General features: G+C 30.7%; 1 protein-coding gene across 2 annotated transcripts in view; it reads left to right on the forward strand.

Annotated features, from left to right (window-relative positions):
• Positions 1-12,079, forward strand: part of LOC119612391 (lachesin) — a 49,581-nt gene extending 37,502 nt beyond the window's left edge. For both annotated transcript variants that reach the window (XM_037968196.1, XM_037968195.1), the window contains exons 2-6: positions 324-713; positions 785-1,042; positions 1,197-1,315; positions 3,927-4,311; positions 10,247-12,079. In XM_037968196.1, the coding sequence (XP_037824124.1) occupies positions 324-713; positions 785-1,042; positions 1,197-1,315; positions 3,927-3,950 (791 nt within the window). In that variant the 3' untranslated portion in view covers positions 3,951-4,311; positions 10,247-12,079. The remainder of the gene's footprint in view (positions 1-323; positions 714-784; positions 1,043-1,196; positions 1,316-3,926; positions 4,312-10,246) is intronic.
• Positions 12,080-24,742: the final 12,663 nt, after the last annotated feature.

Here is a 24,742-nt window from a genome sequence, read left to right on the forward strand (position 1 = left end):
TATGAAAAAAAAATACTCATACGCCACCATATTATAACAAGAAAAAAATATTAATTAGCATGTTTTTGGAAAAAGATTTTTGTAAAGTGACCAAAAACACGTATAATTAACATTTAATTTAAGACTAAAAATACTCATACGCCTCCATATTATAACAAGAAAAAATTTCAAATAACATGTTTTCGTAATAAGTATATGTATTTATGTATAAAGACGTAATAAGAAAAATTATATTTTTTAAAAGAAAATTTATAGAAAAACTCCTTGTCATTCTTGTAATTAATTAAATCTGTTTTCTCTCTCTCTCTTTCTCCAACTTTCAGCCTTAAAAATGCCCACAAACGATACCCTGCACGATTTCAATCACAATAACAACATGATTTTAGACAGTTACGACAATACACATCCAGAATTTGATAATTCAACCGAACGAGACGTTATAGCAGCAGTGGGCACAACAGCACGACTACATTGTCGTGTGAAAAACTTGGGTGATCGAGCGGTGTCGTGGATAAGAAAACGTGATCTACACATACTCACAATTGGTATAATGACCTATACGAATGATCAAAGGTTTCTAGCGCGGCACATAGACAATTCCGATGAATGGGTCTTGAAAATTGTATCCGTACAGCCGAGAGATGCGGGTGTGTACGAGTGTCAGGTGTCGGTGGAACCAAAAATAAGTCAAGCCTATAAATTAATGGTAGTTAGTAAGTATTTATGGGAAAACAGCATCATATTTAAAAAACTAAATTGAAACAATTTGTTTTGATTTAAACAGCTTCCAAAGCACAAATTCTAGCCAACCGTGAACTGTTCGTGCAAAGTGGCAGTGACATTAATTTAACCTGCATTGCACCACAGGCTCCCGGTCCCTACACTCACATGTTGTGGTTTAAAGACAGTGAACTAATCAACGACTCAACACGAGGTGGCATACGCGTCGTGTCAGAACAACAAATGAAAACTAGCAATTTAGTTATTTCTCGAGTAACACACACCGATTCGGGGAATTATACCTGTGCGGCAGACAATTCAAGTAAGTTGCAAGTGTAACAATGGGGGGTTTTTTTATTAACTTCCATGCAAGTTTTAGAATTTTATAGTTTATTTCCTATCATTAGTTGGTTTTACTGTAAGTTCTTGTTGGTAATTTGTTTTTGTTTGTGTGTTTTTCTTTTCACTTTTTCCAGATAGCGACAGTGTTTTTGTACATATCATCAATAGTGAAAAACATGCCGCCATGCAACATGAGTTAGCGTCACGATTGCATATACCACGTAGCCTTTTAGTGATACTAACCTTCTTCTATGTAAGTGTATTGAAATAAATATTTATAAAAGAACTATAAAAAGACAAAGTTCTATTTTTTGGGTCATGGCAAATTTTACACATACTTCTGTTTAATATTTCTTTTTGTGATGAAAGCTGTTTGGAAAAAATAAAAATTAGCTTTTTGGAAAAAAGTATTTGTTATGAAAGCGGCTTTTCTTCCCAAAAAAATGTAGAGAAAAAGTTTTTTTTTTCGAAAAGGTCGTTTTTATAAAAAGCACTTTTTGAAATAACTTTTTTGTAAAAAGTTCTTTTTGAAAAAAAAAGTTTGTGAAAAAGCTTTTTTGATTTTTGAACAAATCTTTTTTTAAAAAACTTTCTTTGTGGAAATGCCCTGTTTAGAAATTTTTCTCAAAAATGAGCTTTTTCCAAAGAAACTTTTTCTGAAAAGTATCTTTTATCTTCTAGATTGATAATCCTATATATTTTTAATAAATTTTTAATCCTATTAAAAAAGAAAAAAAAAACTTTAGAAACTATTTGCTTAATGAACTTCATACCTTCCCTACATTAATTTCAATAAAACACCACAATTTTCCATTAATTTGTAGCAGCTCTAAATTACTCCACTTTAATGTATTTTGTTCAATGCTCAACTACTAATTGTATTTTTATACCCTCCACCACCATCAGTGGTGATAGAGGGTATATATAACTTTGTCATTCCGTGTGTAACACCAAGAAATATTCATCTGAGACCCAACAAAGTATATATATTCTGGGTCCTTATCAAATTCTGAGTCGATTTAGCTATGTCCGTCTGTCCGTCTGTCTGTGTAAAACACGCTCACGATAAAACGAAGCAATAGAGTTTAACCAAATTCACCCAAAATGTTCTTCATTTTCCTAAGTTGTTTGGTATTGCAAATGGGCAAAATCGGTTCACACCGGGAAAAGTTATGAATCAAAATTTAAAACAACCTCGGAAAAAAATATGCATTTTTTACACATTCTGATGTAATTTTCTCGAAAACTATGCAAGATAATTCCATGAAAATCACCTTACATTCGTTTCTGCACAAGATCTTGATCCCTGCTGAAAATTGCTAGAATCGGTTCACAATTTCATATACCTCCCATACAAAAGTACATATTCCCGGAAAATGGGTTTTTTGTTAATAACTTCCGCCACAATGTCGATATCTTCACAAAATTTTACAAGTTAAAATCTTATATCAATAGAATTCTTTTAGAGGAAAAAATTTATGGATCGGTCCATAATTGGACATAGCTCCCATACAAGGTCCTCTCCCGAAAATCACTTAAACGCGCATAACTCATTACTAAATTAAGATATCCAAATAAAATTTGGTATAAGTATTGCCCATATGCATAGAAATATTACTGCGAAAGTGTTTTCCGATCGGTCCATAATTGGTTATAGCTCCCATACAAGGTCCCCTCCCGAAAATCACTTAAACGCGCATAACTCATTACTAAATTAAGATATCCATACAAAATTTGGTACAAGTATTGCCCATATGCATAGAAATATTACTGTGAAATTTTTATCCGATCGGTCCATAATTGGTCATAGCTCCCATACAAGGTCCCCTCCCGAAAATCACTTCAACGCGCATAACTCATTACGAAATTAAGATATCCATATAAAATTTGGTATAAGTATTACTCATATGCACAGAAATATTACTGTGAAAATTTTTTTCCATCGGTCCATAATTGGTCATGGCTCCCATACAAGGTCCCCTCCCGAAAATTACTTAAACGCGCATAACTCATTACTTAATTAAGATACCCATATGATACAAATATTACTCATATGCACAGAAATATTACAGATAATTTTTTTTTCCGATCGGTCCATAACTGGTCATAGCTCCCATACAAGGTCCCCTCCCGAAAATCATTTAAACGCACATAACTCATTACTAAATTAAGATATCCATATAAAGTTTGGCAGAAATATTGCTCATATACAGAGAAATATTACTGTGAAATTGTTTTCCTATCGATCCATAATTGATCATAGCTCTCATACAAGGTCCCTTTCAGAAAAACACTTAAAGGCACATAACTCATAACCAAATAATGATATAAATAAATACTATTTTTGTTCATAAATACTATTTTGTAATGCAAAAAGCACTTAATGCTATTTCAAAAATTTTTCACGATCGGTCTATATTTGGTCATATCTCTCATACTAGGTCCTGCCCCTAAAAGCGCTTTAACCGTATTTAACTCTTTGCATTATCAATTTGTGTAGAACAAAATTATATATATGTATGTATTTTTAAAATCCTTAAATCTTTCACACACATACATACATGCAAATACGAGATATCGCTAAAGCATATCTTAGGGCGCTATAAAAATTTAAATGAAAGTGGCGTTTCTAATGTTCAATAAATCTTGGAATTGTAGTAGATTTAAGCTGTTTAAATCTTGGGATTTTTCTATTTAAGACATGAGAAAACTTATTTCTACAAATATTTTATTAATTAGAAATGTATTAATACAAAGTTGCTGGTGGAGGGTATTTAAGATTCGGCTCAGCCGAATATAGCACTCTAACTTGTTTACTCTATATTTATTTCTTCTATTCTTTTCTATTTCATTTAATTATTTAGATTTTAGAACGAGTCATTAAATGAAACTAAATGCAACTGCTACAACATAAAGAACAACTACATCTATAGTCTGCTTTATCACCAAGAAACAAACAAACACACTTCTCTAGTCCTAAAATAATAATAAATTACATTTAACCACCGCCAGTAGCAGAGCAGAACCAAATAAAAACCAACAAGAAACTACAAACGAGCAACAAATTGTATTAAATAAATAAAAGTGCAGTGCGGTGCAAAGCAGTGGCGGCAGTGTAGCAGTAGTTTATGGCCGTAATGTTTATAATTATAAAACAAAAGGTTTACAGAAATACATACGCAGGAATTTAGTACATACACAAACAGACTTTTTATGAAACCTTAAAAGGCTGAAGTTTACAGTTCGAAGGTAAGTTCTTTGACTTTAACTAGATAATAAGTAAAAAGTAGAGTAAAATATGTATATAAGAAGAAATATGTAAGAATAAGATAAAGAGCTAAAGGCAACAAATTAATTGCATGCTATTCTTATGGTACGATACAGAAACTGGCACTGTGGGAAAACATTGCCAGTTCTGTAAATTAGCCAGGAAAAAATTCCATGGCTAGTCTATATTCTAGTCTATAGTCTAGTCTATAGTCTAGTCTATAGTCTAGTCTATAGTCTAGTCTATAGTCTAGTCTATAGTCTAGTCATAGTCTAGTCTATAGTCTAGTCTATAGTCTAGTCTATAGTCTAGTCTATAGTCTAGTCTATAGTCTAGTCTATAGTCTAGTCTATAGTCTAGTCTATAGTCTAGTCTATAGTCTAGTCTATAGTCTAGTCTATAGTCTAGTCTATAGTCTAGTCTATAGTCTAGTCTATAGTCTAGTCTATAGTCTAGTCTATAGTCTAGTCTATAGTCTAGTCTATAGTCTAGTCTATAGTCTAGTCTATAGTCTAGTCTATAGTCTAGTCTATAGTCTAGTCTATAGTCTAGTCTATAGTCTAGTCTATAGTCTAGTCTATAGTCTAGTCTATAGTCTAGTCTATAGTCTAGTCTATAGTCTAGTCTATAGTCTAGTCTATAGTCTAGTCTATAGTCTAGTCTATAGTCTAGTCTATAGTCTAGTCTATAGTCTAGTCTATAGTCTAGTCTATAGTCTAGTCTATAGTCTAGTCTATAGTCTAGTCTATAGTCTAGTCTATAGTCTAGTCTATAGTCTAGTCTATAGTCTAGTCTATAGTCTAGTCTATAGTCTAGTCTATAGTCTAGTATAGTCTAGTCTATAGTCTAGTCTATAGTCTAGTCTATAGTCTAGTCTATAGTCTAGTCTATAGTCTAGTCTATAGTCTAGTCTATAGTCTAGTCTATAGTCTAGTCTATAGTCTAGTCTATAGTCTAGTCTATAGTCTAGTCTATAGTCTAGTCTATAGTCTAGTCTATAGTCTAGTCTATAGTCTAGTCTATAGTCTAGTCTATAGTCTAGTCTATAGTCTAGTCTATAGTCTAGTCTATAGTCTAGTCTATAATCTAGTCTATAGTCTAGTCTATAGTTAGTCTATAGTCTAGTCTATAGTCTAGTCTATAGTCTAGTCTATAGTCTAGTCTATAGTCTAGTCTATAGTCTAGTCTATAGTCTAGTCTATAGTCTAGTCCAGCGGTTCCCACCGTTTTTTACTTCGCGGACCCCTTGAGGAATTTATTTAATTTCACGGACCCCCATACATATTTTGATATCTTATTGTTATAAATAATTGTTTATCCGAAAATTGTCTTAGTCCCTATAAAATATTCCCGTACATTGAGAATATTTAGTATTTCGGAGATGTTTTCAATTGCATGGTTTTAAATATAGAATGACTTCTAACATGATGTTTAATTTTATGATCGTGAGAGCTTTCATGTTCATTTCTCGCCAAGGTAGCGAAAAGGTTTCTTTATCAAGTATTGTCGACATGTGCTTAAATAGTCATGTTTCTAAATTTTTTTTTGTGATTGCATAGGAGTGAGCTGAGTATGTAAGCTAAGTTTTCGGGAAAATATGTGAAAGTTAGACTTCTTCGATGTTGTTGCGTAATGCGTTACCCACATAAAATATGACCTGAACTCTTTGCGAATGTACTGTGAATTTGGATCTTAAATTTGAATTTTAAAATACCTACGAATTATTTTACTGCGTGGTTTTGACTATTTACGTAAAACGCTATGAATTTCTGATGTTGATTTAATAATATTGGACAACAAAATGAAGTTAGAATCTGTGTATCACGTCGGAATTGGAATATTTATATTTAAAATTAACTGGATTAACACTTTTGCTTACAATTTAAAAAAATATTATGAAATGTGACCTAACTTCATATTCCGGGATACCAATATCAGTATTTAATTCTAAGGCAAATCATTATCCGTCTGATATAAAAACATTTATTTCGATACATATACATTTATAAAAATTACAAATCACGTAATACTTTACTTTATAAAAGTGAAACAATAAATTTGTAGGGCCTAGCTTCATCCTGATAAACGACCGAAACAATAAAATTCAAAAAGTCACCAATAAATCTGGGATTATTGAATAAAAATTGCGTATTTTAGTATTTATGAAAAATTTGGAGATATTTTTAATATTTTCTAACATATAGAGAATACTTTTTATTCATGATTTTTTCGTTCGTCTTCGCGGACCCCCTAGGATTTTGCTACGGACCACTAGGGGTCCGCGGACCCCCTTTCGGGAACCCGTTGGTCTAGTCTATAGTCTAGTCTAGAGTCTAGTTATATTCTAGTCTATTCCTAGTCTAATAGTCTAGTCTAATATTCTAGTCTATGTCCTAGTCTATAGTCTAGTCTAATAGTCTAGTCTATAGTCTATCTCTAAGTCTATAGTCCCTATAGTCTAGTCTATATCTAGTCTATAGTCTAGTCTATATCTAGTCTATAGTCTATCTATAGTCAGTCTATAGTCTAGTCCTATGGCTGTCTATAGTCTAGTCTATAGTCTATCTATATCTAGTCTATATCTAGTCTATAGTCGAGTCTATATTCTAGTCTATAGTCCTATCTATAGTCCTAGTCTATAGTCTGTCTATAGTCTAGTCTATAGTCCTGTCTATCGTCCTAGTCTATAGTTTAGTCCTATAGTCCTAGTCCTTATATCCTAGTCACTATATCTAAAGTTTAGTCTAAGTCTAGTCTATATCTAGTCTATATCTAGTCTAATAGTCAGAGTTTTATCCTATAGTCTAGTCTAAATATTCTAGATAGTCTAGTCTATAGTCTAGAGTTTAGTCTATAGTCTAGTCTATAGTCTAGAGTTTAGTCTATAGTCTAGTCTATAGTCTAGTCTATAGTCTAGTCTATAGTCTAGTCTATAGTCTAGTCTATAGTCTAGTCTATAGTCTAGTCTATAGTCTAGTCTATAGTCTAGTCTATAGTCTAGTCTATAGTCTAGTCTATAGTCTAGTCTATAGTCTAGTCTATAGTCTAGTCTATAGTCTAGTCTATAGTCTAGTCTATAGTCTAGTCTATAGTCTAGTCTATAGTCTAGTCTATAGTCTAGTCTATAGTCTAGTCTATAGTCTAGTCTAGTCTAGTCTATAGTCTAGTCTATAGTCTAGTCTATAGTCTAGTCTATAGTCTAGTCTATAGTCTAGTCTATAGTCTAGTCTATAGTCTAGTCTATAGTCTAGTCTATAGTCTAGTCTATAGTCTAGTCTTAGTATAGTCTATAGTCTAGTCTATAGTCTAGTCTATAGTCTAGTCTAGTCTATAGTCTAGTCTATAGTCTAGTCTATAGTCTAGTCTATAGTCTAGTCTATAGTCTAGTCTATAGTCTAGTCTATAGTCTAGTCTATAGTCTAGTCTATAGTCTAGTCTATAGTCTAGTCTATAGTCTAGTCTATAGTCTAGTCTATAGTCTAGTCTATAGTCTAGTCTATAGTCTAGTCTATAGTCTAGTCTATAGTCTAGTCTATAGTCTAGTCTATAGTCTAGTCTATAGTCTAGTCTATAGTCTAGTCTATAGTCTAGTCTATAGTCTAGTCTATAGTCTAGTCTATAGTCTAGTCTATAGTCTAGTCTATAGTCTAGTCTATAGTCTAGTCTATAGTCTAGTCTATAGTCTAGTCTATAGTCTAGTCTATAGTCTAGTCTATAGTCTAGTCTATAGTCTAGTCTATAGTCTAGTCTATAGTCTAGTCTATAGTCTAGTCTATAGTCTAGTCTATAGTCTAGTCTATAGTCTAGTCTATAGTCTAGTCTATAGTCTAGTCTATAGTCTAGTCTATAGTCTAGTCTATAGTCTAGTCTATAGTCTAGTCTATAGTCTAGTCTATAGTCTAGTCTATAGTCTAGTCTATAGTCTAGTCTATAGTCTAGTCTATAGTCTAGTCTATAGTCTAGTCTATAGTCTAGTCTATAGTCTAGTCTATAGTCTAGTCTATAGTCTAGTCTATAGTCTAGTCTATAGTCTAGTCTATAGTCTAGTCTATAGTCTAGTCTATAGTCTAGTCTATAGTCTAGTCTATAGTCTAGTCTATAGTCTAGTCTTAGTCTAGTCTATAGTCTAGTCTATAGTCTAGTCTATAGTCTAGTCTATAGTCTAGTCTATAGTCTAGTCTATAGTCTAGTCTATAGTCTAGTCTATAGTCTAGTCTATAGTCTAGTCTATAGTCTAGTCTATAGTCTAGTCTATAGTCTAGTCTATAGTCTAGTCTATAGTCTAGTCTATAGTCTAGTCTATAGTCTAGTCTATAGTCTAGTCTATAGTCTAGTCTATAGTCTAGTCTATAGTCTAGTCTATAGTCTAGTCTATAGTCTAGTCTATAGTCTAGTCTATAGTCTAGTCTATAGTCTAGTCTATAGTCTAGTCTATAGTCTAGTCTATCTAGTCTATAGTCTAGTCTATAGTCTAGTCTATAGTCTAGTCTATAGTCTAGTCTATAGTCTAGCTATAGTCTAGTCTATAGTCTAGCTATAGTCTAGTCTATAGTCTAGTCTATAGTCTAGTCTATAGTCTAGTCTATAGTCTAGACTATAGTCTAGTCTATAGTCTAGTCTATAGTCTAGTCTAGTCTAGTCTAGTCTAGTCTAGTCTAGTCTAGTCTAGTCTATGTCTAGTCTATAGTCTAGTCTATAGTCTAGTCTATAGTCTAGTCTATAGTCTAGTCTATAGTCTAGTCTATAGTCTAGTCTATAGTCTAGTCTATAGTCTAGTCTATAGTCTAGTCTATAGTCTAGTCTAAAGTCTAGTCTATAGTCTAGTCTATAGTCTAGTCTATAGTCTAGTCTATAGTCTAGTCTATAGTCCAGTCTATAGTCTAGTCTATAGTCTAGTCTATAGTCTAGTCTATAGTCTAGTCTATAGTCTAGTCTATAGTCTAGTCTATAGTCTAGTCTATAGTCTAGTCTATAGTCTAGTCTATAGTCTAGTCTATAGTCTAGTCTATAGTCTAGTCTATAGTCTAGTCTATAGTCTAGTCTATAGTCTAGTCTATAGTCTAGTCTATAGTCTAGTCTATAGTCTAGTCTATAGTCTAGTCTATAGTCTAGTCTATAGTCTAGTCTATAGCTAGTCTTAGTCTAGTCTATAGTCTAGTCTATAGTCTAGTCTATAGTCTAGTCTATAGTCTAGTCTATAGTCTAGTCTATAGTCTAGTCTATAGTCTAGTCTATAGTCTAGTCTATAGTCTAGTCTATAGTCTAGTCTATAGTCTAGTCTATAGTCTAGTCTATAGTCTAGTCTATAGTCTAGTCTATAGTCTAGGTCTATAGTCTAGTCTATAGTCTATGTCTAATCTAGTCTTAGTCTCTCGTCTAGTCTATAGTCTCGTCTATATTTCTAGTCTATAGTCTAGTCTATGTCTAGTCTAGTCTAGTCTAGTCTAGTCTAGTTCTAGTCTAGTCTAGTCTAGCTCTAGTCTAGTCTAGTCTAGATCTAGGTCTAGTCTAGTCTAGTCACGTCTATAGTCTAGGTCTAGTCTAGTCTTGTCTAGTCTAGTTCTAGTCTAGTCTAGTCTAGTCTTAGTCTAGTCTAGTCTAGTTCTAGTCTAGTCTAGTCTAGTCTAGTTAGTCTAGTCTAGTCTATAGTCTAGTTAGTCTATAGTCTAGTCTATGTCTAGTCTATAGTCTAGTCTATAGTCTAGTCTATAGTCTAGTCTAGTCTGTAATGTATAGTCTATAATTAAGTTTTGTTTCTAGTTTAAATTTTTTTCTACAGTACCTTATAAAATATATTTAAAATATTAGTTATTTATGTTAGTTAGTATGTGTAGATATTTCTGAACTAGTATGTATGTATGTTTAACTATAAATATATTTATGTCTTATGAACTGGTTATACTTTTTCTTTTGTAGATCATCGAAATGGTGTACAGATTAAAATATAAAACTGTAACCCTCCCTGTTCACCATCAACCACAAAAATATACCCCAGAAGGCAAAAACAACAATAAATACAGAAAGAGGTTGTGGAACGAGCCACCTTTGGCAGCATAATATTAGTTTAAGTTTTATATTGTTTGTTCAAAGGAAAATGTAATCCAGGTAAAATCCTAACGTTTGAGATACAGATACATATGTGGCTTAATATATAATATCTATACGTAAGGACACACATACTTTAGCTCCTTATCGAGCTATAACTCTTTAGTAAATGTTACGTACTCTGATCCTAGAATACACATTAATACAATGTTAGTTAAAATATAAAGTGCCAGGTATTTTAGACAAGTTTTCCTACAAGTATATTGTCTTATAATTATTGGTATTTGTTTAAGCAAAAGAAATAACTATACAATAATTTAGTTTGTGAATACTAGAGAAAAAGACAATATGTGTATAAGAGGATCCTTTAGTATTTTTGAATAAATAAATGTGTGTCCTTATTGAAAGCATATAAAGGTATATTGTTGTAGTTGTGTGTTTGCTATTTCAAATTTTCTTTACCTACAGTGTATGTATGTTTATAAATTACTGTCCTTAAAATCCTGTCTTTGCTGTTATTGCTACGATTAGCATTACAACACTACTACCCAGCAATCATATTTGAGCAGTTTGGAATAATCGAATTTCCGAATGAGTTTTTGATGAAATTTCTAATAAATGAACATTAATTTTACAAAGAAAAAATTTAAAAGATATCATAAAGAGGACATTTTAAAGGAATATTTAATAAAAATTTTCTTAAATAAAAGCAAATTTTCTGAATTTTATATTATTTCTAACAAGATCATATTTCTTCTTTGCTGGGTTAGTTGCTTACTACTGCTACTACTGTTGACATTAACCAGACGAAAATCTGAACAAGCTTTGCTAAATGTTTGTAGTCGAATAATTGAATGCTCAAGTTTTGTTTTCTTTTTTTTTAAGAAAAAGCACAAGAAAACCAACAAAATTTACTGAAAAAAAAGAGAAACTCATGCTGAGTTTTATTATGAAATTGAACATTTTTTTTGTCTTATTTCTAATATTAAGGATTTGTATAGAATTCGTATACCATGTAAATGTGTGTGTGTATGTTGTACTATGTAAATGTGGATATGTGGTTGTTAGTAACAGTGAATTTGTGTTTGTGTGTGCACAAGAGTAAGCAAATATTTACAAGCAACTTCTGTTTGTTTAAGAAAAACTAATAGCATAAAGCTAGTTTATGACCAAAAAGGAAGAAAAATAGAAAAAAAGCAAAAATTAAGTAAAAACCTTATAGACCTGTAAACATTTGCATACATTAACAACATGCATGAGAACGTAAGAATAGGGGAAGTATAGCCCATGGTAACAAATGAAATGATAAAAGTTTGTTCAATAGTTTGTTTAAAACATGTCCAAGCTTTAAAACAATAATATTGTTATAATTAATATATTTCATAGAATCCTCTATATTTGCATACCTTCCCTCTTTTGAGACATTTTTATAACATTTCATTTAAACTATGTTTATTTTCAAGTGTTTACACTTCTTACTCACAACAAGGAAACAAGAAAAGAGCCAAAGAAAGAATTTAATAAAAATTGTAAATGTATCCTTATCCTTGTGCTCATACAAAGCTATACACACACTCTTACCCTCTTACCCCCAAATATCCACATTAACATATAATTACATATATACTCACACATATGAAAATGTAAATAGTTAAAGTGTTAATTGTAAATACTTTTTACCAGGTTTTTAATTTCTTTTCATTATGGTTTAAATGTAATTTTGTTACACATTCTCAGTTGTTTATTTCATTTTTTCGGTCTTTAGCATTTAAGTATTTTTGTACTTGTCTTTTAGGTAAAAGAATAATAAAAATACGAAAAAATAATAATAATAATAAATATTATAATAAGAATTTAAAGAAATTTAAACATAAAGAAAAATAATAATAAAAACAACAACAATAATAATTTAAATTTAATTTAAATTCATAAAGAAAATAAGAAAAAAAAAATCAAATAAAATAAAGAAAAAAATGTTTGAAAGAAACATTAAGAAAGAAATAAAAAAATTATCAAAAGATTTTGTTGTTTATTTTATTTTCGGCTTTAAGGTAAGTATTCTAGTTATTGTTATAAGGTAGAGTTTATCAGCTGTAAGTTAAGCATTAATTTAACAAAAAAATATTTTTAAATTAAGCAGAAATTTAATCTTAAAGTTAAAAACTCTTATTGAAAACAAAGTTAAACTGCCTTTCTACAACCAATCCCCTAAAGTAATAACGTTTATTTAAACACGTCTATATGTATGTATTCCTATAAGTCTGCATAAATATCTCCAATTATATATACGACTTTTATTGACTTTGATGTTCAACAGCAAACAACAACAAAAAGTTTTATTTTATTTTCATGAAATTCGCTTTATTTCTCTAACAAGTTTTTTCTTTTCCACTTTAGCTCTGACTGAAATTCTCCAGAGTGTCAGAAAAATATTAAGATTCAAAAAACAAAAGTACAATATAATAACAACAAGACAAAAGGAAAACAAAAATAAAATATAAATTCCAAAAATACCATAAATGCAAAGTAATACATACTTATTTCTATATTTTCTTAAAGTTTATTTATGCATAAATAGCATAAATATTTGATATAGAATGGAATTAAAGTTTTATATATATATATTTAAAAGATATTTTGGATAAAATGATAAATGATTGCGAAAAGTGAAAAATTTAAGTGTTAGAAGAAGTGACTAAAACATAATTTTATACTAAACAAGCTAAAATCCATTTGAAGTTTTCAATTTTGCTTTCGTGATGAGGGTGCTAACTGTCATTTAGTAACTGCTTTATACACCTATGGGGCTAATGTTGATCAAGTTCATAATTAATTTATAGGCCTTTCATGGTGGATTTGACCAATTATTAGGCGATCCGAATAAAATTTCCAATCTGAATAGTTTCTGAGAAAACTATTCTCGAACTAGGAAAAAACCGGCATTAGTTTTGAGGTGGTGTGAAATTTTTACTTATAACTTTTTGTGTTGTAAACTGATTTTGCTGATTTTCAATCACAAACTGCTTAGCGTAATAATGAACATAGTCGGTGAATTTGGTTGATTTCCTTTGCATAGTTTTACTGTGAGCGTGTTTTAGGCAAACACACAGACGGATATAGCTAAATCGACTTTGAATTTCATAAGGAGCCGAAATGGCAAACTTGTATAAACACTCTATAACCACAGATGATGGTGGAGGGTATAAAAAATGACGGTGGAGGGTATAAAAAAGATTTTATACTAAAAACATTTTTTATTTAAAAAACCAGTTCTATCCTAGTATAGGTTAGGTTGATAGGAGGATGTATACTACATCAAATCTGAAGAAATACACCTAGGCCACTATCGAGCCTATTGTGAATTATTTTTCAGTGTTCAGAAACTCAGTTTCCTGAACGTAATTCCAAAGAATCTTTCAATCAGTGTTAGTCAGAAATGTTATTTCCGGAATAACATCACTTCCAAGATACTTGAATCTAACTTCGACGAATGCCTGGCAGTGGCATAGAAAGTGCTCCAGAGTTTCACTGTCCTCTCCACATTCTCTACATTCGTCTGAATCCGAACGTCCAATTTTGCATAGATGTGCTCGTAATCCTGTGTGTCCGATCAGAATACCTACCATAATACTAACTTCAGACTTGCTCATTTTGAGGAGATTTTTTGTCTTGCTCTCATCAGGGCCACTCCATAGGATCTTCGTGGTTCTATCCACTGTTTTATTATTCCAAGAGGCCTTATGGAATTCTCTCACCCATATTTTTAGTTCAGATTTTGTTGAGTCGAATGGTTTTGCGTTTGTCAGGTTAACTGCCTCGAGCGCCCTTTCCTTTAAAGCTATTACATTCGTCCTTTCGTTGCTGACTACTCCCGAGTGGGCTGGTACCCATATGATAGTTCTTATACTTAAAACAAGTTTTTATACGAAAAACATATTTTTTTACTAAAAACACGTTTATATACTAAAACACGTTTTCTTACTAAAAACTCTTTTCTATACTAGAAACACCTTATACTAAAAACAAATTTTTGTACTAAAAACTTGTTTTTATACTAAAAATACGTTTTTATACTAAAAACACGTTTTTATAATAAAAATACGTTTTTATACTAAAAACACGTTTTTATACTAAAAACGCGTTTTTATTCCAAAAACACGTTCTTATACTAAAAACACGTTTTTATACTAAAAACACGTTTTTATACTAAAAACACGTTTTTATAATAAAAATTGGTTTTTATACTAAAAACTGGTTTTTATACTTAAAACTTCTTTTTTATATTAAAAACAAGTTTTTATACTAAAAATACGTTTTTATACTAAAAATATGTTTTCATACTAAAAATACGTCTTATACTAAAAACTCGTTTTTATACTAAAAACTCGATTTTATACTAAAAACTCGTTTTTATACTAAAAACTCTTTTTATATAATGAACATGGTCGGTAAATTTGGTTGATTTCCTTCGCATAGTTTTACCGTTTTTATACTAAAAACTCGTTTTTATATTACAAACTCGTTTTTATACAAAAAACGACGTTTTTATGCACGCCTTTTTATACTGAAAACACGTTTTTATACTGAAAACACGTTTTTATACTGAAAACACGTTTTTATACTAAAACTTGTGTTTATACTAAAATTCTTTTTTATACAAAAACACGTTTTTTATTAAAACTATGTTTTATACTAAACATAATTTTATACTAAAAACTTGTTTTTATACTAAAAATAAATTTTATACTTAAAATAAGTTCTTCTACTAAAAATAAGTTTTTATACTAAAATAACCTTTTAAATTAAATATAAGTTTTTTGTACTAAAAACACCTTTTTACACCGCATTTTAGTCATTATCTTTAAATTTCATTATTTTTGCTCTAGAGTCTACACTAATTTATTTTATGGTCTGATATAAATTTTATTAAACAATCTATATAAAATTACATGATGACATTGTTTAATTTTGTTTAAAACCAAATATCAAAAATACTAAATTATTTCAAAATATGTATTTCTACTTCAGTTGATTCGAACAAACAAATGAAAAATTCTACTTTAAAAATACAAATATTGTTTTTGTTTAATTTATAGTCCTGTTTTTTGTACTGAAATTAAATATTTATAATTTGCAATAAAAAGAAAAATTGCAAAATATTAAATTTTAATTATTCATAATACAAATGTTTATTTTTTTTTACAAATATTTATAAGAAAATATTTAATATTGCAACAATGTAAAAAACTGTATTAAAATTATATTTAATATTAAATTACAAAAACATTTCTTTTCTTCAAGCAATGCAATGGTATTAACATTACCACGTGTTCATTAATTTCATTTAAGAAATACCAACACAAATAAGACCATTATTAAATTCCCAAAAAGTCAATAATCTCTAACAAAGGCCGATTGGTATATGGCAGACAAATTTAGTCGTAGAAAAATGAGAAATTTTAAGAAACAAATAATGCACTTAAGTGGCTTCTTGCTTACATTTAAGTTAATTATATATATTTTTTTGTTTTTTCTTCGAAAAATAGAAAATGAAACAAGAAAATTAAGCAAACGTACTTGTGCTAAGAAAACCATTCATTTATAAGTTATTGTTTAACAAATGATTAATTACTGTTAATAAATGCATGAAAATTTTAGAATTTTTGTTTATAAAATTAAAAAAAATAGTATAAAATATATAAAAATTTCGGCGTAAAAAGGTAAAAATATAAAATTACTTTAATTAGCATTTCTCATAAATATATTATATTGTTATTAAAGATAATAATAATAATCTTGTCTAATTTACGTTTTATAATACTTCCCAAAAATTATTGACTGTCATGAACTTTTAATAACTGCTGGTTTGTACAGATACCAATAACTTGATTATTATGAAATTAGTGTAATTTCCCTTTATTAAAACAAGGTTATTTACTTTATATGCAAACACTTTTGATTGTATAAATTATAGACACCATGTCGCATGAGTGTTATCAAGAATTTAAATATTGATCATACGTCTGGTGACACAAATAAATATTAAATTTATTTATCCTTTACATGGTATCCATTTAAATTGCGAATGTGTTGACAATGCAGTTTAATTAATAATTAAATTTATCGGAAAATTTTGTAAAAAAATACATTTTGTAATAGACATGTCAAAAATAATTAAAAAATTTTTCATAAAACCCACAATTCCACAAATTTATAATATAAATAATTTTACATTTTACTAATTCCTTAAATAATTACATTATTATTGATATAATAACGTGTTGAATTACATTTGATTATAATGATTTGATTAATGAAAAAAATCGAATGTCAAAATCACTACATTAACGTTAGAACTATATATATTTAGTTATTTGTTTATAATTTCTTCTTTTGTTCTTTCTATTGACTACCATGTGCACCTTGTCGCATGAGTGCCATTATGGAATTAAATATTAATCATACGTGACTAAACCATTCATTCCATGTTTAACAACTATAATTGGATAAATTATTTCTCTTCAACAATATGTTAGCTAAATAAAGGACTAGACAGACTGTAGACTAGACTATAGACTAAGACTAGAATATATACTAGACCATAGACTAGACTACAGACTAGACCATAGACTAGACTACAGACTAGACTATAGACTAGACTACAGGCTAAGACTAGACTATAGACTAAGGCTACGACTAGACTATAGACTAGACTAAAGACTAGACTAAAGACTAGACTATAGACTACACTACAGACTAGACTATAGACTAGACTATAGACTAGACTATAGACTAGACTAAAGACTAGACTATAGACTAGACTATAGACTAGACTATAGACTAGACTATAGACTAGACAATAGACTAGACTATAGACTAGACTATAGACTAGACTATAGACTAGACAATAGACTTGACTATAGACTAGACAATAGACTAGACTATAGACTAGACTATAGACTAGACTATAGACTAGACTATAGACTAGACTATAGACTAGACTATAGACTAGACTATAGACTAGACTATAGACTAGACTATAGACTAGACTATAGACTAGACTATAGACTAGACTATAGACTAGACTATAGACTAGACTATATACTAGACTATAGACTAAACTATAGACTAGACTATAGACTAGACTATAGACTAGACTAGACTATAGACTAGACTATAGACTATACTATAGACTAGACTATAGACTAGACTATAGACTAGACTATAGACTAGACTATAGACTAGACTATAGACTAGACTATAGACTAGACTATAGACTAGACTATAGACTATACTATAGACTAGACTATAGACTAGACTATAGACTAGACTATAGACTAGACTATAGACTAGACTATAGACTAGACTATAGACTAGACTATAGACTAGACTATAGACTAGACTATAGACTAGACTATAGACTAGACTATAGACTAGACTATAGACTAGACTATAGACTAGACTATAGACTAGACTATAGACTAGACTATAGACTAGACTATAGACTAGACTATAGACTAGACTATAGACTAGACTATAGACTAGACTATAGACTAGACTATAGACTAGACTATAGACTAGACCATAGACTAGACTATATACTAGACTATAGACTAGACTATAGACTAGACTATAGACTAGACCAGCGGTTCCCACCGTTTTTTACTTCGCGGACCCCTTGAGAAATTTATTTAATTTCACGGATCCCCATACATATTTTATAAATAATTGTTCATCCGAAAATTGTCCTAGTCCTGGTCCATAAACCCTATAAAATATTCCCGTACATTGAGAATATTTAGTATTTCGGAGATGTTTTCAATTGCATGGTTTTAAATATAGAATGACTTCTAACATGATGTTTATACCCTACACCACTATAGTGGGGAGGGTATTATGCGTTTGTGCTGATGTTTGTAACACCCAAAAATATTGGTCTTACACCCACCTTAAAGTATACCAATCGGCTCAGAATCACTTCCTGAGTCGATTAAGCTATGTCCGTCTGTCCGTCCGTCTGTCTGTGTGTCCATGTAAACCTTGTGCGCACTCTACAGGTCGCAATTTTTGAGATAATTTGATGAAATTTGGAACACGCACTTCTCTTGGTCCAAGGACGAACGCTATTGAAATGGTTGACCTATCGATTTGGGCCTTTTAGCTCATAACTACTATAAATATACTACTATCTTCCCAAAAATTGGAACAACTAAGTTTAATATAATTATAAATAAAACTTTCATTTTTCGCCATGATCGGAAATAAAAAGTAGCCTATTGCCAGACATACAGGAATGTGCTGTGAAAATCATATAAACCCACAAACAAACAAACATATAAACATACAAACAAACACACATTCATTTTTATATATGTATATAGATAATTCCCAATAACACACTTTATAAGGATCGGCTCAATTTCTGCCTTAGCCCCCATACATCCGGACCTTCCGATTTCGGCCATTTATCTTTTAACTACGTCTAATATACTACTATCTATCCAAAAGTCGGCACAATGTGGTGATGTTTGTAACACTCAAAAATATTTGTCCATATTAAGCTATGTCCTTCTTTGTGACCGTATAAACCTTGTGTGCACGCAACAGATCGCAATTTTGAATATAATTTGTTAAAATGGGTCACATACTATTTTCTGGATCCACTGACGATGGCTGTTGTAAATGATTGAAATCGGTCTTTTATTTCTCCTAGTCAGCATACAATCGAACATGAACAGACATTATTTGGAACCTATATAAGATTAACAGAAATGCTTTATTATTGAAATTAATCACATTTAATATTCGCAATTGGTGTAGGGTATCATATGGTCGGCCACGCCCGACTATAATTTCTTACTTGTTAATTTTATGATCGCTTTCATGAGAGCTTTCATGTTCATTTCTCGTCAAGGTAGCTCAATCCTATGTAATCGCAAAAAATTTAGAAAGAGTCATGTTTCTAAATTTTTTGCGATTGCATAGGAGTGAGCTGAGTATGTAAGCTAAGTTTTCGGGAAAATATGTGAAAGTTAGGCTTCTTCGATGTTGTTGCGGAATGCGTTACCCACATAAAATATGACCTGAACTCTTTGCGAATGTACTGTGAATTTTGATCTTAAATTTGAATTTTAAAATACCTACGAATTATTTTACTGCGTGGTTTTGACTATTTACGCAAAACGCTATGAATTTTCTGATGTTGATTTAATAATATTGGACAACAAAATGAAGTTAAAATCTGTGTATCACGTCGGAATGGAATATTTATATTTAAAATTAACTAGATTAACACTTTTGCTTACAATTTAAAAAAATATTATGAAATGTGACCTAACTTCATATTCCGGGATACCAGTATCAGTATTTAATTCTAAGGCAAATCATTATCCGTCTGATATAAAAACATTTATTTCGATACATATACATTTATTTTTTCGTTCGTCTTCGCGGACCCCCTAGAATTTTGCTACGGACCACTAGGGGTCCGCGGACCCCCTTTTGGGAACCGTTGGACTAGACTATAGACTAGACTATAGACTAGACTATAGACTAGACTATAGACTAGACTATAGACTAGACTATAGACTAGACTATAGACTAGACTATAGACTAGACTATAGACTAGACTATAGACTAGACTATAGACTAGACTATAGACTAGACTATAGACTAGACTATAGACTAGACTATAGACTAGACTATAGACTAGACTATAGACTAGACTATAGACTAGACTATAGACTAGACTATAGACTAGACTATAGACACTAGACTATAGACTAGACTATAGACTAGACTATAGACTAGACTATAGACTAGACTATAGACTAGACTATAGACTAGACTATAGACTAGACTATAGACTAGACTATAGACTAGACTATAGACTAGACTATAGACTAGACTATAGACTAGACTATAGACTTGACTATCACGAGATCACACAAATAATGCAAACAATTTAACTTAGCTTGATTTTCCAACTACACATTACCTTTTCTTCAAGTCTCAACAAATATTTTACGTTTTAACCTATTAAAATTTTATATTGAATTGAATTATTTTTTATACCCTCCACCACCATCAGTGGTGATAGAGGGTATATATAACTTTGTCATTCCGTGTGTAACACCAAGAAATATTCATCTGAGACCCAACAAAGTATATATATTCTGGGTCCTTATGAAATTCTGAGTCGATTTAGCTATGTCCGTCTGTCCGTCCGTCCGTCCGTCCGTCTGTCTGTCTGTCTGTCTGTCTGTCTGTCTGTCTGTCTGTCTGTCTGTCTGTCTGTCTGTCTGTGTAAAACACGCTCACGTTAAAACGAAGCAATATAATTTAACCAAATTCACCCAAAATATTCATTATTATCCGGTACAGTTTGGTATTGAAAATGAGCAAAATCGGTTCACATCGGGAAAAGTTAGGAATCAAAATTTAAAACAACCTCGAAAAAAATAAGCATTTTTTAACCATTCTAATGTAATTTTCTCCAAAACTATGCAATATAATTCCATGAAAATCACCATACATTCGTTTCTACACAAGATCTTGATCCGTGCAGAAAATTGCCAGAATCGGTCCACAATTTCATATACCTCCCATACAAAAGTACATATTCCCGGAAAATGGGTTTTTCGTTAATAACTTCCATCACAATGCCGATATCTTCACAAAATTTTACAAATTAAAATCTTATGTCAATAGAATTCTTTCAGAGAAAAATTTTCTGGATCGGTCCATAATTGGACATAGCTCCCATACAAGGTCCCCTCCCGAAAATCACTTAAACGCGCATAACTCATTACTAAATTAAGATATCCATATAAAATTTGGTATAAGTATTGCCCATATGCATAGAAATATTACTGTGAAAATTTTTTCCGATCGGTTCAAAATTAGTCATAGCTCCCATACAAGGTCCCCTCCCGAAAATCACTTAAACGCGCATAACTCATTACTAAATTAAGATATCCATACAAAATTTGGTATAAGTATTGCCCATATGCATAGAAATATTACTGTGAAAGTTTTTTCCGATCGGTCCATAATTGGTCATAGCTCCCATACAAGGTCCCCTCCCGAAAATCACTTAAACGCGCATAACTCATTACTAAATTAAGATATCCATATAAAATTTGGTATAAGTATTGCCCATATGCACAGAAATATTACTGTGAAAGTTTTTTCCGATCGGTCCATAATTGGTCATAGCTCCCATACAAGGTCCCCTCCCGAAAATCACTTAAACGCGCATAACTCATTACTAAATTAAGATATCCATATAAAATTTGGTATAAGTATTGCCCATATGCATAGAAATATTAGTGTGAAAGTTTTTTAGGATCGGTCCATAATTGGTCATAGCTCCCATACAAGGTCCCCTCCCGAAAATCACTTAAACGCGCATAAATCATTACTTAATTAAGATATCCATATAAAAGTTGGTATAAAATTACCCATATACACAGAAATATTACTGTGAAAGTTTTTTCCGATCGGTTCAAAATTAGTCATAGCTCCCATACAAGGTCCCCTCCCGAAAATCACTTAAACGCGCATAACTCATTACTAAATTAAGATATCCATATAAAATTTGGTATAAGTATTGCCCATATGCATAGAAATATTAGTGTGAAAGTTTTTTAGGATCGGTCCATAATTGGTCATAGCTCCCATACAAGGTCCCCTCCCGAAAATCACTTAAACGCGCATAAATCATTACTTAATTAAGATATCCATATAAAATTTGGTATAAAAATTGCCCACATGCATACAAATATTACTGTGAAAATTTTTTTGGATCAGTTCAAAATTGGTCATAGCTCCCATACGAGGTCCCCTCCCGAAAATCACTTAAACGCGCATAACTCATTACTGAATTAAGATATCCATATAAAAGTTGGTATAAAATTACCCATATACACAGAAATATTACTGTGAAAGTTTTTTCCGATCGGTCCATAATTGGTCATAGCTCCCATACAAGGTACCCTCAAGAAAATCACTTAAACGCGCATAACTCATTACTACATTAGGATATCCATATAAAGTTTGGCAGAAATATTGCTCATATACAGAGAAATATTACTGTGAAATTTTTTTCCGATCGGTCCATAATTGGTCATAGCTCCCATACAAGGTCCCCTCCCGAAAATCACTTAAACGCTCATAACTCATTACTAACTATAAAGTTTGGCAGAAGTATTGCTTATATACAGAGAAATATTACTTTGAAATTGTTTTCCTATCGGTCCATAATTGATCATAGCTGCTAATAAGGTGCCTTTCAGAAAACACTTAAAGGCACATAACTCATTAGCAAATAGTGATACCCATAAAATATTTGGCATTAATACTATTTTTGTACACATAAATGTTATTTCAAAATTTTTTCACGATTAGTCCAACCTTGGTCATAGCTCCCATACAAGGTTCCCTCCCGAAAATCACTTAAACCCACATAATTCATTACCAAATATTGATATCCATACATTTAGCAAAATTATTGCTCTTATACACATAAATTACACTATAAAATTGTTTTACGATCGGTCCATATTTGGTCATAGCTCTCATACTAGGTCCCCTCCAGAAAATCACTTAAATGCACAATATTCATTACCAAATAATGATATAGATACAGAATTTTTAAATTTTGTCTTTATATATAATTCGTCATAGCTCTCATACAAGGTCCTTTTACGAAAATCTCTTAAACGCACATTACTCATTACCAAATAAAGCTATTGATACAAAATTTGCCACAAATATTAGTTTTGTATACAAAAATTCTATTTCAAGATTTCTCACGATCGGCTCATAACATGGGTGCGGTCGGTCCCATACAAGGTTCCCTTCCGAAAATCACTTAAACACACATTACTTATTACTAAATTACGATATAGATACAAAATTTTACTGAAATATAGCTTTTATGTACAAAAATTTAACCGTATTTAACTAGTTGCATTATCAATTTGTGTAGATTATATATATATATGTATTTTGAAAATCCTTTAATTTTTCATACATATACATACATGCAAATTACTAAATATCGCTAAGCGCTATAACAATATAAAGAAAATTGCGTTTGTAATGTTCAATAAATCTTGGAATTGTAATAGGTTTAAGCTGTTTAAATCTTGGGATTTTTCAATTTAAGACATGAGATAACTTATTTCTACAAATATTTGACCAATTAGAAAAGACTTAATATAAAAGTAGCTGGTGGAGGGTATTTAAGATTCGGCTCAGCCGAATTTAGCACTCTAACTTGTTTTCTTTTTAAATGAAATTTTCAATTTCAAATATTTATTTAAAATGATTTCCTTCATTGATTTATTACACCATTAAATTTAAGTTGATTTTATATACAAATATTTTGCTACAAGGGACATTTTGAAATGAAAAGCAAAATAGAAGAGAACAAAAGAGAAGATGAAGTAAAAAACTGTCATTTGTCAGATCGTCTATGCTTTTGAAGAAAAGAAAAGAAATATACGTCTGTCGAACTGTCAATGTTGTGCCATTACTTATATTACAAAGCAAATAACACACATTAACACAAACTTGTGAATATTAGGTTTGAGTAGTGGGGAATAATATTTCATTTTACTGTTCTCTTGACCAAACTCCACTTACAATAAAATAACAACCATTTCTTAACTTTTACTATTTTCTTTGGCCTGTTGTTGTTGTTTTTAGTTTTTTGAAATTTCTTTTTGCTTTAGCATTTCATGTCACACTGTATTTTTCTTTGTCTTTAGATGAATGATTTTGTTATTGTTGTTGTTGTTGTTTACGTCCATCCATACTCTTCAAAGTGTGAATAAATGATAATAAAACTCAATTGAATTTGAGTGCAAGGAGACACATACTCAAACACATACAATGTATGTGTATTTGTGTATGGTAGGATGAGTAAGAAACATAAAAGAAGAAACTAAACCTAGTGTAAACTAGTGCAGTGCAATAGTAGAGAATAAAGTAAATAACAACTTAAATTTATTGCTTTTTATATGTCAACACATGCAAATATATGGATGACAACAACAAATTAAATTGTTTCCTGCAATACGAAAACAACAAAAACAAAATGAAATGAATCAATGACCATAAGACTTTCAGAGTGACTACTGACACTATTAAAACTGCTCTTAGAATAAGTGCAGGATTTATTTGACAAAAGTTGTAAGAAAAAAGTAGAAAGATAAAAAATTGCTAGAGAAACTGAATAAAATAAATCTATTAAAACAAGTACTTGTACTTGTTGTAAAATGTTATAAAGAAACATCTTTCATTTACTTAATATTTACAACAATTATACAATGTTGTACGTACGTTTGTTTTTTTATTTGT

Source organism: Lucilia sericata, unplaced genomic scaffold (assembly GCF_015586225.1).
Source record: "Lucilia sericata isolate MDLA Ls3-8-SP2 unplaced genomic scaffold, ASM1558622v1 Contig001678F_arrow, whole genome shotgun sequence".
In the NCBI taxonomy this organism is placed as follows: Eukaryota; Metazoa; Arthropoda; class Insecta; order Diptera; family Calliphoridae; genus Lucilia; species Lucilia sericata.